We start from the raw sequence: 14,765 nt of genomic DNA, 5'->3' as shown, positions 1-14,765 counted from the left end.
AATTACTTATTTCAAAAAAATCAATAAGGGAAAAGTGGTGCGTGCATATGTATTCACCCCTTTTGCTATGAAGCCCCTAAATAAGATCTGGTGCAACCAAATACCTTCAGAAGTCACATAATTAGTTAAATAAAGTCCACCTGTGTGCAATCTAAGTGTCACATGATCTGTATACACCTGTTCTGAAAGGCCCCAGAGTCTGCAACACCACTAAGCAAGGGGCACCACCAAGCAAGCAGTACCATGAAGACCAATGAGCTCTCTAAACAGTCAGGGGCAAAGTTGTGGAGAAGTAGAGATCAGGGTTGGGTTATAAAAAAATATCAGAAACTTTGAACATCCCATGGAGCACCATTAAATCCATTATTAAAAAATTGAAAGAATATGGCACCACAACAAACATGCCAAGAGAGGGCCGCCCACCAAAACTCATGGACCAGGCAAGGAGGGCATTAATCAGAGAGGCAACAAAGAGACCAAAGATAACCCTGAAGGAGCTGCAAAGCTCCACAGCGGAGATTGGAGTATCTGTCCATAGGACCACTTTAAGCCGTACACTCCACAGAGCTGGGCTTTACGGAAGAGTGGCCAGAAAAAAGCCATTGTTTAAAGAAAAAAATAAGCAAACACGTTTGGTGTTCGCCAAAAGGCATGTGGGAGACTCCCCAAACATATGGAAGAAGGTACTCTGGTCAGATGAAAACCAACACCTGCCATCACCCCGAGAACACCATCCCCACAGTGAAGCATGGTGGTGGCAGCATCATGCTGTGGGGATGTTTTTCATCGGCAGGGACTGGGAAACTGGTCAGAATTGAAGGAATGATGGATTGCGCTAAATACAGGGAAATTCTTGAGGGAAACCTGTTTCAGTCTTCCAGAGATTTGAGACTGGGACGGAGGTTCACCTTCCAGCAGGACAATGACCCTAAGCATACTGCTAAAGCGACACTCGAGTGGTTTAAGGGGAAACATTTAAATGTCTTTGAATGGCCTAGTCAAAGCCCAGACCTCAATCCAATTGAGAATCTGTGGTATGACTTAAAGATTGCTGTACACCAGCGGAACCCATCCAACTTGAAGGAGCTGGAGTAGTTTTGCCTTGAAGAATGGGCAAAAATCCCAGTGGCTAGATGTGCCAAGCTTATAGAGACTTACCCCAAGAGATTTGCAGCTGTAATTGCTGCAAAAGGTGGCTCTTCAAAGTATTGACTTGGGGGGGGGGGTGAATAGTTATGCACGCTCAAGTTTTCTGTTTTTTGTCTTATTTCTTGTTTGTTTTACAATCAAAAATATTTTGCATCTTCAAAGTGGTAGGCATGTTGTGTAAATCAAATGATACAAACCCCCCAAAAATCAATTTTAATTCCAGGTTGTAAGGCAACAAAATCGGAAAAATGCCAAGGGGGGTGAATACTTTCGCAAGCCGCTGTATGTCAGACTCTTTAAACAAATTGTTCCCACTTGGCTCAGTGTCATATTCCTGCTTTTTCCGTAGTATCATTGACATTTGAGTTCAAACAAACAACAACTAGGAAGTCTGTTGTGTCAAAAAATGAAATATTGAGATGCCCTTAGGGTATTCAGCATGGTGTGTTGTGTTTACAACATAACACCAGTTCTAACATCTCCATAAAAAGACATGACAAAATAGAAATAGAATGAAAACAACCACTTACTCCAAAGAGACTAGAGGTGTTATCAGTTGGCACTGGCACTAAACCATTGAAGATCATTGAAGCCACTGTTTAAGTTAGAAGAAGGGAGACAGACAGAGAGAGGAGGGTAATGAAGGAGAAATTGAGGTGCAGAGAGGGAAAACGAGGTGAGGGCAGAGTCAGGGGACAAGAGAAATACAAAATAAAATAAGATTTCAACAGGTAGACTTTGAGACTTTAAACAAAGAGAAAGAACAGCTAGTTGAAGCTCATGCATACACAGGAAGTGTTACTCACTTGCATCAGACAGCAGCCATTTGTGTGTGCAGCAAAAACAAACGTGAGACAAATCAGTTACAGTAGTCAAGTATCTTCAGTCAACTCTCGTAACGTTCGCAATATAAGATTTCGCAATGCAATGAACGTCTCCAGACAGGCATAAAGGTATTATACATCCTTATATTACCAAACCATACTTATATTCTTGGTGTCCCCAAATCCCTTAGCAGTAGCCAGGTCCTGTTTATACCCACATTTGTTTGTGCTATTTCTATTTCTACTTCTACTTCTGTTAAACGTTTGAGATGTTTGGCATGACAATTCCATAAACAGACTGTTACCCAGGTTACTAGGTCCTGATAACCCCATCACAATCCTCTTCAACCCTATAACAACCCCTATATCCTCTGCTGGGGACTCTGCACTGCAATGATATTCTATACAGCCAAGGATGGACTCACTGGGGTCTGGGGCCAGGCACTCGCACTTGTAGGCGGTGACGTAGTCGGGCTTGAAGTCGGTGTTGATGGGGTAGTATTTGAAGGAGCCCATCTGTAGCAACACATTATATCAACAGTTAAGTGTGTGTGTGTGTGCCTGCATGCGTGCATGTGTACTCGCCTGCGTGCGTGTGTGTGCGTTCCCGCGTGCGTGTGTGAGACCCACCATCTTCTTGATGGCGTCAGAGATGAAGATGAAGGATATTAGACTGGAGAAGCCCTCCTCTGTGAAGCGGGTCATGTACTTGATGATGTAGCTGGCATCCGTGGCGACCAGGAGGAAGCACTGGATACAGGAGTGGATCCCGATCCACAGACGCAGCTCCATGTAGTCTATACCATTGTTCCTTAGAAATAAGAACATGTACATGGAATTATGGATACAGGGCAGAACGTGGAAGGCAGAACAGTCTTTTTATGAAGATGGAATGGACACACACTCTCCAATATGACACATCAAATCTTATCTCAACATTGTGCCATTCATATAAATGTCTGATGTGCGTGTTGTTTGAATTCTCATTCAAATCAAGAGGAGGAACCATATGTATTGAAATACTACATATACACTTGTCACGCCCTGACTCAGGGGACTCGTATATGTTGAGTCAGGGTGTGTAGTTTCTATGTTGTGTATTTCAATGTTGTAGTTCTAGTATGTCTAGATCTATGTTGGCCGGTGTGGTTCCCAATCAGAGGCAGCTGTCGCTCGTTGTCTCTGATTGGGGACCATACTTAGGCAGCCTATTGGCACTAGTGGGTTGTGGGATCTTGTTCCGTGTAAGGTATGTTGTGTTGTGCTGCCTTGGACTTCAGGTTTAGTTTTGTTTGTTATTTTGTCGTTGTGTTTAATATTTAATAAACATGTACGCATATCACGCTGCGCCTTGGTCCTTCTCGTTCATGAACGAACGTGACAGAAGATCCCACCAAACGAGGACCAAGCAGCGTGCCCAGGAAGAGCGAATTGCCATGTCACAGGTGGGCAAATGGTGGTCATGGGAGGAGATATTTGTGGGGAAAGGGCCATGGGCAAAGGTAGATGCCCAGGCAGGAGAGGAGCAACGGCAGCACAGAGGAAGCCGGTCGAGGAAGAAGCCCGAGAGACAGCCTCAATAAAAAAATGTGGGGGGGCTAAGAGGGTGGTTGGCGGAGCCTAGGGTTAGAGCAGAGCCAATTCCCCGTACTCACGCGAGAAGGCGTATGACTGGGCAAGCTCCATGTCATGCGGAGCTACGTACTGTGTCGCCAGTGCGCCGGCACAGTCCTGTACGTCCTGTGCTTGCACCACGCACGTGCCGTGCGAAGATGGGCATCCAGCCAGGACGGGGTGTGCCGGCTCAACGCTCCTGGTCTCCAGTACGCCTCCTCGGTCCCGCGTATCCTGCGCCAGTTCTACGAGCTGTATCGCCAGTGCGCGTGCACAGCCCAGTGCGTCCTGTGCCAGCGCCCCGCACGTATAGTGCGAAAGTGGGCAGCCAGCCAGGACGGGTTGTGCCAGCTCTCCGCTCCAGACCTCCAGTCCGCCTTCGCAGTCCGTTCCGGCCCGTTCCTGCTCCTCGCACCAAGCCAGTGGTGCGCGTCGCCAGCCCGGCCCGGCCTGTTCCTGCCCCTCGCACCAAGCCAGTGTTGCACGTCGCCAGCCCGGCCCGGCCTGTTCCTGCCCCTCGCACCAAGCAAGTGGTGCGTGTGTCCAGCCCGGCACGGCCCGTGCCTGTTCCACCAGTGCCTGGTTCGGCACCGGTCAGCTGCTCCACTCCGGCGCCAGAGCAGTCCGCTCCACCGGGGTCCAGTCCAGATCCGGTCAGCGGCTCCACTCCGGAGCCAGAGCAATCCGCTCCACCGGTGCCTGATCCAGCTCCGGTCAGCTGCTCCACTCCGGAGCCAGAGCAGTCCGCTCCACCGGTGCTTGATCCAGCTCCGGTCAGCGGCTCCACTCCGGAGCCAGAGCAGTCCGCTCCACCGGGGTCTAGTCCAGATCCGGTCAGCGGCTCCACTCCGGAGCCAGAGCAGTCCGCTCCACCGGTGCCAGATCCAGCTCCGGTCAGCTGCTCCACTCCGGAGAAAGAGCAGTCCGCTCCACCGGGGTCTAGTCCAGATCCGGTCAGCGGCTCCACTCCGGAGCCAGAGCAGTTCGCTCCACCGGTGCCAAGTTCAGCTCCGGTCAGCTGCTCCACTCTGGAGCCAGAGCAGTCCGCTCCACCGGGGTCCAGTCCAGATCCGGTCAGCGGCTCCACTCCGGAGCCAGAGCAGTCCGCTCCACCGGTGCCTGATCCAGCTCCGGTCAGCTGCTCCACTCCGGAGCCAGAGCAGTCCGCTCCACCGGGGTCTAGTCCAGATCCGGTCAGCGGCTCCACTCCGGAGCCAGAGCAGTCCGCTCCACCGGTGCCTAGTCCAGCTCCGGTCAGCGGCTCCAGTCCGGAGTCTGAGCAGTCCGCTCCACCGGTGCCCGGTCCAGCTCCGGTCAGCGGCTCCAGTCCAGACCCAGACGTCAGCCCCTCTCCAGGTTCGGGGTCTCCCACACCAGGGTCCAGACAGGGCTTGGAGTATAGTGGGAGGAAGGAGAGGGGAAGCAACGCGCCGAGGTCTAGACCAGACCAGGGGCGCAACAGGGAGGCGAAGAGTGAGAGGTCGTCACGCCCTGAGCCGGATCCGCCTCCGAGGCGGAATGCCCACCCGGCCCCTACCCTGTTATGTTTATGTTGCGCGGTCGGAGTCCGCACCTTTGGGGGGGGGGGGGTACTGTCACGCCCTGACTCAGGGGACTCGTATCTGTTGAGTCAGGGTGTGTAGTTTCTATGTTGTGTATTTCTATGTATGTCTAGATCTATGTTGGCCGGTGTGGTTCCCAATCAGAGGCAGCTGTCGCTCATTGTCTCTGATTGGGGACAATACTTAGGCAGCCTATTGGCACTAGTGGGTTGTGGGATCTTGTTCCGTGTAAGGTATGTTGTGTTGTGCTGCCTTGGACTTCACGTTTCGTTTTGTTTGTTATTTTGTCGTTGTGTGTAATATTTAATAAACATGTATGCATATCACGCTGCGCCTTGGTCCGTCCCGTCTGTAAGCGATCGTGACAACACTACAGTGTCTGATTGTGAACTGGGGTGGGGTTGAGCTCGCTCACTTGCTGAATTCAAAGAGCAGTTTCTCAAAGATGAGGATGGGTCCAGTAGAGCTGAGGATGATGAGGGGCTGGCCACTAAACAGACAGAATACTGTTCCTGACAACGCTGTGCCCAGGAAACTCTCCATCACACCCTGAAACAGAGAGAGCGAGAGAGGGCAGGTGGGGGAGAGGGTAGTGTGTGAGAGAGCGAGAGAGAGAGAGAGACAAAGAAAGAGAGAGAGATAGAGATAGAGAGAGAGAGACAGAGAGAGAGAGAGAGAGACATAGGCAACCCATATTTATGTTGATGTGAGTGTAATGTTTACTGTTCATTTTTTATTGATTATTTCACTTTTGTTTATTATCTATTTCACTTGCTTTGACAATGTAAATATATGTTTCATGTGCCAATAAAGAATCTAAAATATAAAATTTATTTTGATTTGTTTAACACTTGTTTGGTTACTACATGATTCCATATGTGTTATTTCATAGTTTTGATGTCTTCACTATTATTCTACAACGTAAAGAATAGTACAAATAAAGAAACACCCTTGAATGAGTAGGTGTGTCCAAACTTTTGACTGGTAGTGTACATATAGCACCTGCTAGAGTAAGTTAGCTACCATCATTTTTTTGTCTCATTTGGAAATCATCAACTCAGAAAATTTGGATTTGAATCAGAGTAAATTAACTAAATATGGATTAATTGGAGGGTTATCAGCCCTAACCTGGGTACCAGTCTGTTTGTGCTAACATTCCACTCATTGTACTTTGTGATATGCCAAACATATTGGCATATGACACGGAGTACAACGGGTGGAATGGTAACACAAAACAGTTCTGGATTTCAGGCTAAATCAGCCCAACCTGGTAGTTGTCTGTGGCGTCCCCCAGCAGGCCTCCGAAGGTGATGGCATTGGTGATGCAGCCCAGGTAGATGAACAGCACAGCAGAGATAGACTGGATGTGAAAGCCCTCGTAGAAGTCACTAAGCAACCAGGGCATTTTTCTCTTGATGTCAAGGAACAGACCTCCACAGAACCTGCCATAGACACTCTGGTTATGATGCAGAACTTACCACAGACACAGACAAAGAAACAGACACACTGGTTACCACAGAACCTGCTACACGCACAGACACAAACACTCTGGTTACCACAGAACCTGCCACACGCACAGACACAAACACTCTGGTTACCACAGAACCTGCCACACGCACAGACACAGACACACTGGTTACCACAGAACCTGCCACAGACACAGACACAGACACACTGGTTACCACAGAACCTGCCACAGACACAAACACTCTGGTTACCACAGAACCAACCACAAGCACAGACACAAACACTCTGGTTACCACTGAACCTGCCACAGGCACAGACACAAACACTCTGGTTACCACAGAACCAGCCACAGACACAAACACTCTGGTTACCACTGAACCTGCCACAGGCACAGACACCAACACTATGGTTACCACAGAACCAGCCACAGGCACGCACACAAACACTCTTGTTACCACAGAACCTGCCACAGACACAAACACTCTGGTTACCATTGAACCTGCTACAGACACAAACACTCTGGTTACCACTGAACCTGCCACAGGCACAGACACAAACACTCTGGTTACCACAGAACCAGCCACAGACACAAACACTCTGGTTACCACTGAACCTGCCACAGGCACAGACACCAACACTATGGTTACCACAGAACCAGCCACAGGCACGCACACAAACACTCTTGTTACCACAGAACCTGCCACAGACACAAACACTCTGGTTACCATTGAACCTGCTACAGACACAAACACTCTGGTTACCACAGAACCAGCCACAGACACAGACACAAACACTCTGGTTATGACGCAGAACCTGCCACAGACACAAACACTCTGGTTACCACTGAACCTGCCACAGGCACAGACACAAATACTCTGGTTATGATGCAGAACCTGCCACAGACACAAACACTCTGGTTACCACAGAACCTGCCACAGACACAAACACGCTGGTTACCACAGAACCTGCCACAGACACAAACACTCTGGTTACCACAGAACCTGCCACAGACACAAACACTCTGGTTACCACTGAACCAGCCACAGGCACAGACACAAACACACTGGTTACCACATAACCTAACACAGGCACAGACACAAACACACTGGTTACCACATAACCTAACACAGACACAGACACAAACACTCTGGTTACCACTGAACCTGCCACAGACACAGACACAAACACTCTGGTTACCACAGAACCAGCCACAGACACAAACACTCTGGTTATGACGCAGAACCTGCCACAGACACAAACACCCTGGTTACCACTGAACCAGCCACAGGCACAGACACAAACACACTGGTTACCACATAACCAGACACAGACACAGACACAAACACTCTGGTTACCACTGAACCTGCCACAGACACAGACACAAACACTCTGGTTACCACAGAACCAGCCACAGACACAAACACTCTGGTTATGACGCAGAACCTGCCACAGACACAAACACTCTGGTTACCACTGAACCAGCCACAGGCACAGACACAAACACACTGGTTACCACATAACCTAACACAGACACAGACACAAACACTCTGGTTACCACAGAACCTGCCACAGACACAAACACTCTGGTTATGATGCAGAAACTGCAACAGACACAACCACTCTGGTTACCACAGAACCAGCCACAGGCGCAGACACAAACACTCTGGTTACCACAGAACCAGCCACAGACACAAACACTCTGGTTACCACTGAACCTGCCACAGGCACAGACACAAACACTCTGGTTACCACAGAACCAGCCACAGACACAAACACTCTGGTTATGACGCAGAACCTGCCACAGACACAAACACTCATGTTACCACAGAACCAGCCACAGGCGCAGACACAAACACTCTGGTTACCACAGAACCTGCCACAGACACAAACACTCTGGTTACCACAGAACCTGCCACAGACACAAACACTCTGGTTACCACAGAACCTAACACAGACACAAACACTCTGGTTATGACGCAGAACCTGCCACAGACACAAACACTGGTTATGATGCAGAATCTGCCACAGACACAAAAACCGACAAACTGGTAACCACAGAACCTGCCACAGACACAGACAATCAATCAAATATATTTATAAAGCCCGATTTATATCCACAATTGTTACAAAGTGCTTGTCACTGACACAAACACTCTGGTTATGATGCCGCACACGCTCTGTTTAAAACGTATTATCATCTATTTAATGCATCACTGAGTCACTTCGTTTCAGTATGTCTGTCGTTTCACGGTGTGACAGGATGGGCCAACTGAACCACTGATGATTTAATACAATAATATCGGGCCGATGAGAAAAGGAGAGGCGATTATCTTGGCTATCCTGACCGCCTGACCAGTCACTTTATTCATCACTCCTGAGTGAGTGAATGTTCCAAATGTGAATTAACAAGAGACAGGACATTTTAAAGCACATTTAGATGCAATGTCCCTTGAATACTAATAGGTTGTCCCAGCAACCCAGCTCTGTGTAAAGGCCAGCTAAAGGTTCCAGTTCCACTCTAGTACTCTACCTCACATCTCAATTCATTCAGTAGTCTTCCTCTCTTATCCCAGTTCAGACCCAGTTTCTCTCACGTTATCATACTTCCTAGTCTCCTAACATACATTCCCACACAGTAGCCTACCTCCCAGTGTGTGCCAGCTCCTCTCCCAGTTCGTGAGCCACTGGCATCTCCTCATCCTCAGCGAGGCCTCCACCTCCTCCCGCCGTACCGTTCGGCTGACCCAGCTCATTCAGAGAGAACACTGACTTCCTGTACACACAGGAAACAGGAAGTACACACCGGTGGAGAAGAGAGGTATAGGAAGTGATGATGACAGACTGGACCGCCACAACTGGGTCTCAGAGTTGACTCTTGAAAATTCAAGTGTCTTTGGGTTTTAGAAAAGCGCTATCAAAAAATACAATGTATTATTATTAAGTATGGGGAAATGACTAGAGTCCAACCTCTTGTCAGCCGAGGTCACTTTTTTAGGGGGCTCGATACGTATTTTGGGGTCCCACTCTCCAGGCGGCAGCACGATCACCTCATCCAGGAACTCATCTATACCTGCAATCAGATCTTCTCGATCTCTAGCCTTGTACGCCACATCACTGAATAGCTAGGGAGAGAATGCGAGACAGAGAGAGAGAGAGAGAGAGAGAGAGAGAGAGAGAGAGAGAGAGAGAGAGAGAGAGAGAGAGAGAGAGAGAGAGAGAGAGAGAGAGAGAGGGAGAGAGAGAGAGAGAGAGAGAGAGAGAGAGAGAGAGAGAGAGAGAGCGAGAGAACAGGGTGAGAGAGTTATTACTATGCACTGCAGTATCTGATACAAGGTCCTGACCTGTCTCCTCATGAAGTAATGGGATGCATACCCAGGGAACTATTCTTAATTTATGACCGTGGTGGGACTCTGTTCAAAACACCTGCCAGTCTATTATGGGAAACAACAGGCTGTTGCCTGTATAACATAAAACATTTATGTCCATGATATTTAGCTAACGAGAGGCTGACTGGTACCAACAGAAAGCCATGGAGGCCTCATTATCACTATGTGGAGTTCTGGCTGACTCAAGTTAACAGACCATCAAGCCTGTATTTCCATGTCATCTGTAATGTCATCTGTATTCATGAAAAGAAGAAACATTGACAGACACTTACGTCATCCACCATTAGGGTAGCTATGGCTCGACCGATCTGATTATAGGACTTGGCTTTTCCTGTGGGCCCCAACAGAATAAACAGGAATCTGTGGTAGTGTGGGGAAAAAGACAGCTCAACAATGGCTCACAAAATGTAATAATATGTGCCTGCAAGGGCATAAGAACAGATACAAAGAACAGAGAGAAAGAGACATACAGACAGACAGACAGTCAGACAGACAGACAGACAGACAGACAGACAGCTAGAACGATAGACAGAAAAGAGTAGCGGGTAAAAGAGCCGAGCTGACCCTGGTAATATGTGTCTGGACGCTAGAGCCGACCCTGGTAATATGTGTCTGGACGCTAGAGCCGACCCTGGTAATATGTGTCTGGACGCTAGAGCCGACCCTGGTAATATGTGTCTGGACGCTAGAGCCGACCCTGGTAATATGTGTCTGGACGCTAGAGCCGACCCTGGTAATATGTGTCTGGACGCTAGAGCCGACCCTGGTAATATGTGTCTGGACGCTAGAGCCGACCCTGGTAATATGTGTCTGGACGCTAGAGCCGACCCTGGTAATATGTCTGGACGCTAGAGCCGACCCTGGTAATATGTGACTGGACGCTAGAGCCGACCCTGGTAATATGTGACTGGACGCTAGAGCCGACCCTGGTAATATGTGTCTGGACGCTAGAGCCGACCTTGGTAATATGTGTCTGGACACTAGAGCCGACCCTGGTAATATGTGTCTGGACGCTAGAGCCGACCCTGGTAATATGTGACTGGACACTAGAGCCGACCCTGGTAATATGTGTCTGGACGCTAGAGCCGACCCTGGTAATATGTGTCTGGACACTAGAGCCGACCCTGGTAATATGTGTCAGGCAGACAGATAGACAGGCAGACAGGCAGACAGACAGGCAAACAGACAGACAGACAGACAGACAGACAGACAGACAAACAGTCAGGCAGGCAGGTAGACAGACAGACAAACAGTCAGTCAGGCAGGCATGCAGGCAGGCAGGCAGGCAGGCAGACAGACAAGCAAACAGACAACAGACAGACAGGCAGGCAACTCATTACCTGGTGGGCACAGGAACCTCTGTCAGTCCTCCCAGAGTGGTGGCCTGGGCCAGGCGGACAAAGGCTACAAAGGGCTTATCCAGGAAGTCCACTTCACCCACCAGAACATTAGACGCCTCAGCATCTCTAGGGATCTTTTTCATGAACTTATTCCTTAGCTATGGAGGGAGGGAAGGAGGGAGGGAGGGGTAAAAAGCACAGAGTCAGAGAGAGTTGATACATCAGGGCATCTATGGTATTGGACACTGGATTTCTTGTCAGCATAACTGACAAGAACATTTTTAGATGAAATGTCATCATATTTTCAAGTTCAAGTTTGAAGTATTTTTTTCATATACGTACATAAATATTGCAATATGACACTAATAAATTATTAAATTCTGACAGTGAAAACATTAAATATGTGCATATAATAGTTTTCTCCTGCATGACGTTGTCATTGTGTTCTAACAATGCCTTTGGGCTTTCATCTATCCACTCACTGATCTGTTTGAAGAACATCATTCCATTTCACCGCACTGCTGTTCTGGCAGCATATGTTTTTGCTGGATAAAATAAACTAGTCTCTGAGCATAACATTTAAAGCAATTCTAGTGAATGAAAAAAAAAAATACTAAATCCAATGGAGCCTGGGGCTTGACTGTGTGAAAGAAATGTGGCCTTATAACCTGAATTGACCTATCGCATGCAAAGGTGGGCTGCAAATGAGATACTAACGATCACACCCGATATGAATGTACAATCCCAATGCCAATCCCAGTCTCTACATGTGAGGCAGCAGAGGCACGAGGATGAGACACAGAGAAGCACGTTTTCCCAATGGCAGCTCAATACTGACCCAGACAAACCTAGCACAGTCACGGGCTAGCTCAGCTCAGCTATCGAGGACATTGCCAGCAACACACACGACACACACACCCTAACTAGGCTATCACTAGCAAACTGGCACGTGACCTACTGTGTATTCAAACATGCCCCTACGACTACGTTAAGTAAAAACCACTCAACCATAGACTAATCAGTGATGGCAGTTTACGAAGATTGGGATAGCCTGGAAGCCAGCCTGGTTCTGCTTTACGCTAGCCAAACAGATGCAGGAACAGTCAAGTACCCAGAGATTTATTCATTGACATGTCTACTGAGTTAAACATGGCATATTTGTCCAGCACATTATCTCAAGACAATTATTTGGGCATAAACTTGGCAAAGAGGCAACTGTTTCAACCCAATGCTCAGCACAATACACCTGACCCATCCTCCATCATTCACAGCATTACAACCCTTCTTACAATGGAAGTCTCCTGTGTTCACGGAGGGGCTGTATTTCTCACTGGGTTTAAATGCTACTGTTAAATCATCCTTAGACAACACTGAATTGTGAGCCCGCCTGCTCCCCAGACAGCTCTGTGACACCAACACTAAAACAAACACAATCCAAGATTTAATTAACAACACTGGTTCCCATCGGGCTCCCATGGCAACAATGAAATACAACTGCAATACAAATCCTCTACAGCAGGGTTTCCCAAACTTGGTCCTGGGGCCCCCCCTGGGTGCACAATTAGTTTTTTGCCCTAGCACTACACAACTGATTCAAATAATCAAAGTTTGATGATGAGTTGGTTATTTGAATCAGCTGTGTAGTGCTAGGGCAAAAACCAAAACGTGCACCCAGGGGGGCCCCAGGACTGAGTTTGGGAAACCCTGCTCTACAGCATATGTACAGAAGGTAACATTAGATTACCGGTTAAACTGATATTTAATACAGTATATGGCATGCATAAACACACATATACACTCAGTATAGCAAACATTAGGAACACCTTCCTAATATTGAATTGCACCCCCCTCTTTTGCCCTCAGAAGAGCCTCAATTCATCCGGGCATGGACTCTTCAAGGTGTCGAAAGCGTTCCACAGGGATGCTGGCCCATGTTGACTCCAATGCTTCCCACAGATGTGTCAAATTGGCTGGATGTCCTTTGGGTGGTGGACTATTCTTGATACACACGGGAAACTGTTGAGAGTGAAAAACCCAGCAGCATTGCGGTTCTTGACACAAACCGGTGCGCCTGGCACCTACTACCATACCCTGTTCAAAGACACTTAAATCTTTTGTCTTGCCCATACACCCTCTGAATGGCACACATACACAATCCAGGTCTCAATTGTCTGAAGGCATGAAAATCCTTCTTTAACCTGTCTCCTTCCCTTCATCTACACTGATTGAAGTGGATTTAACAAGTAACATCAATAAGGGATCGTGGCTTTCACCTGGATTCACCTGGTCTGTCTATGTCATGGAAAGAGCAGGTGTTCTTAATGTTTTGTGTACTCAGTGTATACGCATACACACACTCAACACGTTTTGCCATTGCAAAATAAGTCATAGTAATTCCTGCATTACAAAACACTCTGGTTGAAATTCAATCAAACAGCTGTGCGGAAAACAAACATTATCCCTGCATAGAGAACATGCACATTTTAAATGATGTAACTAACCTAGATTAACCTAGGTTAAAAAATCGACATTATATTATGACAATAATTCAGTAAAACCTGTACTTTCTCTGTGCAAGGATAATGTTTGATTGAATTGAGCCTGCTGAGTTGTAATGTAGTATCAGTGTGTCACCTGGTCTGTGCTCGGAGTGTCTGAAATGTCGTTCATGCTCCTACTTTGGGCATGACCTGTAAAACAACACAGTACATGTAAACAATTGATCATATCAATGCTTAGGATATGGAGAGGGTTCTAATTATCAATGAAAAATGTGCAAATCAATTGAGTTTTTTCTTCTTCAAATGAAATGAGTTCATGCCATGAAGACGATGAAATATTTTCTAGTGTACTATGTATTATTACATTATATTGTCTATTATTCTAGAGCTTTGAACACATCTGAAGAGAGAGGGAAATAATTGGATATTTAGAAGAGATACAAGAAGTCAAAGGAAGAGAGAGATAGAGACAAACAGGTTCTAGAGAGATGATGAAAGCAGTAAGAGGTACAGAGAGAGAGAGAGACTCACGCAGACGACCATAGCCTCCTGGCTGTGATTTCATGCGGAGGTCTTCTGTGGAGCGGTTGAATGCGGCCGCTGCACCTGGACTACGGGCTGAGGAGGAAATACAAGTAAAGAAGACAGGAAACTGTTGAACAAGATTATAATTTCCCCTTGGGGATAAATAACGTTTATAGAATTGAATTGAATAAATTACTGCATGAAAACCTGTGTGGTCAATTGCAATTAATGAAAGTGTAAGACAGCCTAGGTAGTGGGCATCAAATTTGATGTTTTAATGTATATAAGTAGGCTACAAATGTAACATTTAATAATAATAATAATAATAATATGCCATTTAGCAGACGCTTTTATCCAAAGCGACTTACAGTCATGCATGCATACATTTTTTTTGTGT

At 47.2% G+C, this 14,765-nt stretch overlaps 1 protein-coding gene across 1 annotated transcript in view; it reads right to left on the bottom strand.

Annotated features, from left to right (window-relative positions):
• Positions 1-14,765, bottom strand: part of LOC121530667 (electrogenic sodium bicarbonate cotransporter 4-like) — a 67,653-nt gene that overhangs the window by 28,994 nt on the left and 23,894 nt on the right. Inside the window, exons 7-17 of the mRNA XM_045226836.1 lie at positions 14,375-14,461; positions 13,977-14,032; positions 11,343-11,500; positions 10,275-10,362; positions 9,584-9,738; positions 9,261-9,389; positions 6,417-6,591; positions 5,565-5,698; positions 2,604-2,784; positions 2,399-2,489; positions 1,680-1,717 (exon numbers count right to left, since the gene is read on the bottom strand). Coding sequence (XP_045082771.1) covers positions 1,680-1,717; positions 2,399-2,489; positions 2,604-2,784; positions 5,565-5,698; positions 6,417-6,591; positions 9,261-9,389; positions 9,584-9,738; positions 10,275-10,362; positions 11,343-11,500; positions 13,977-14,032; positions 14,375-14,461 — 1,292 coding nt within the window. The remainder of the gene's footprint in view (positions 1-1,679; positions 1,718-2,398; positions 2,490-2,603; positions 2,785-5,564; positions 5,699-6,416; positions 6,592-9,260; positions 9,390-9,583; positions 9,739-10,274; positions 10,363-11,342; positions 11,501-13,976; positions 14,033-14,374; positions 14,462-14,765) is intronic.

This window comes from Coregonus clupeaformis, chromosome 18 (genome assembly GCF_020615455.1).
Source record: "Coregonus clupeaformis isolate EN_2021a chromosome 18, ASM2061545v1, whole genome shotgun sequence".
Classification (NCBI taxonomy): domain Eukaryota; kingdom Metazoa; phylum Chordata; class Actinopteri; order Salmoniformes; family Salmonidae; genus Coregonus; species Coregonus clupeaformis.
Note: the sequence above shows the minus strand (reverse complement) of the source record. Positions and strands in the feature narration are given on the sequence as shown.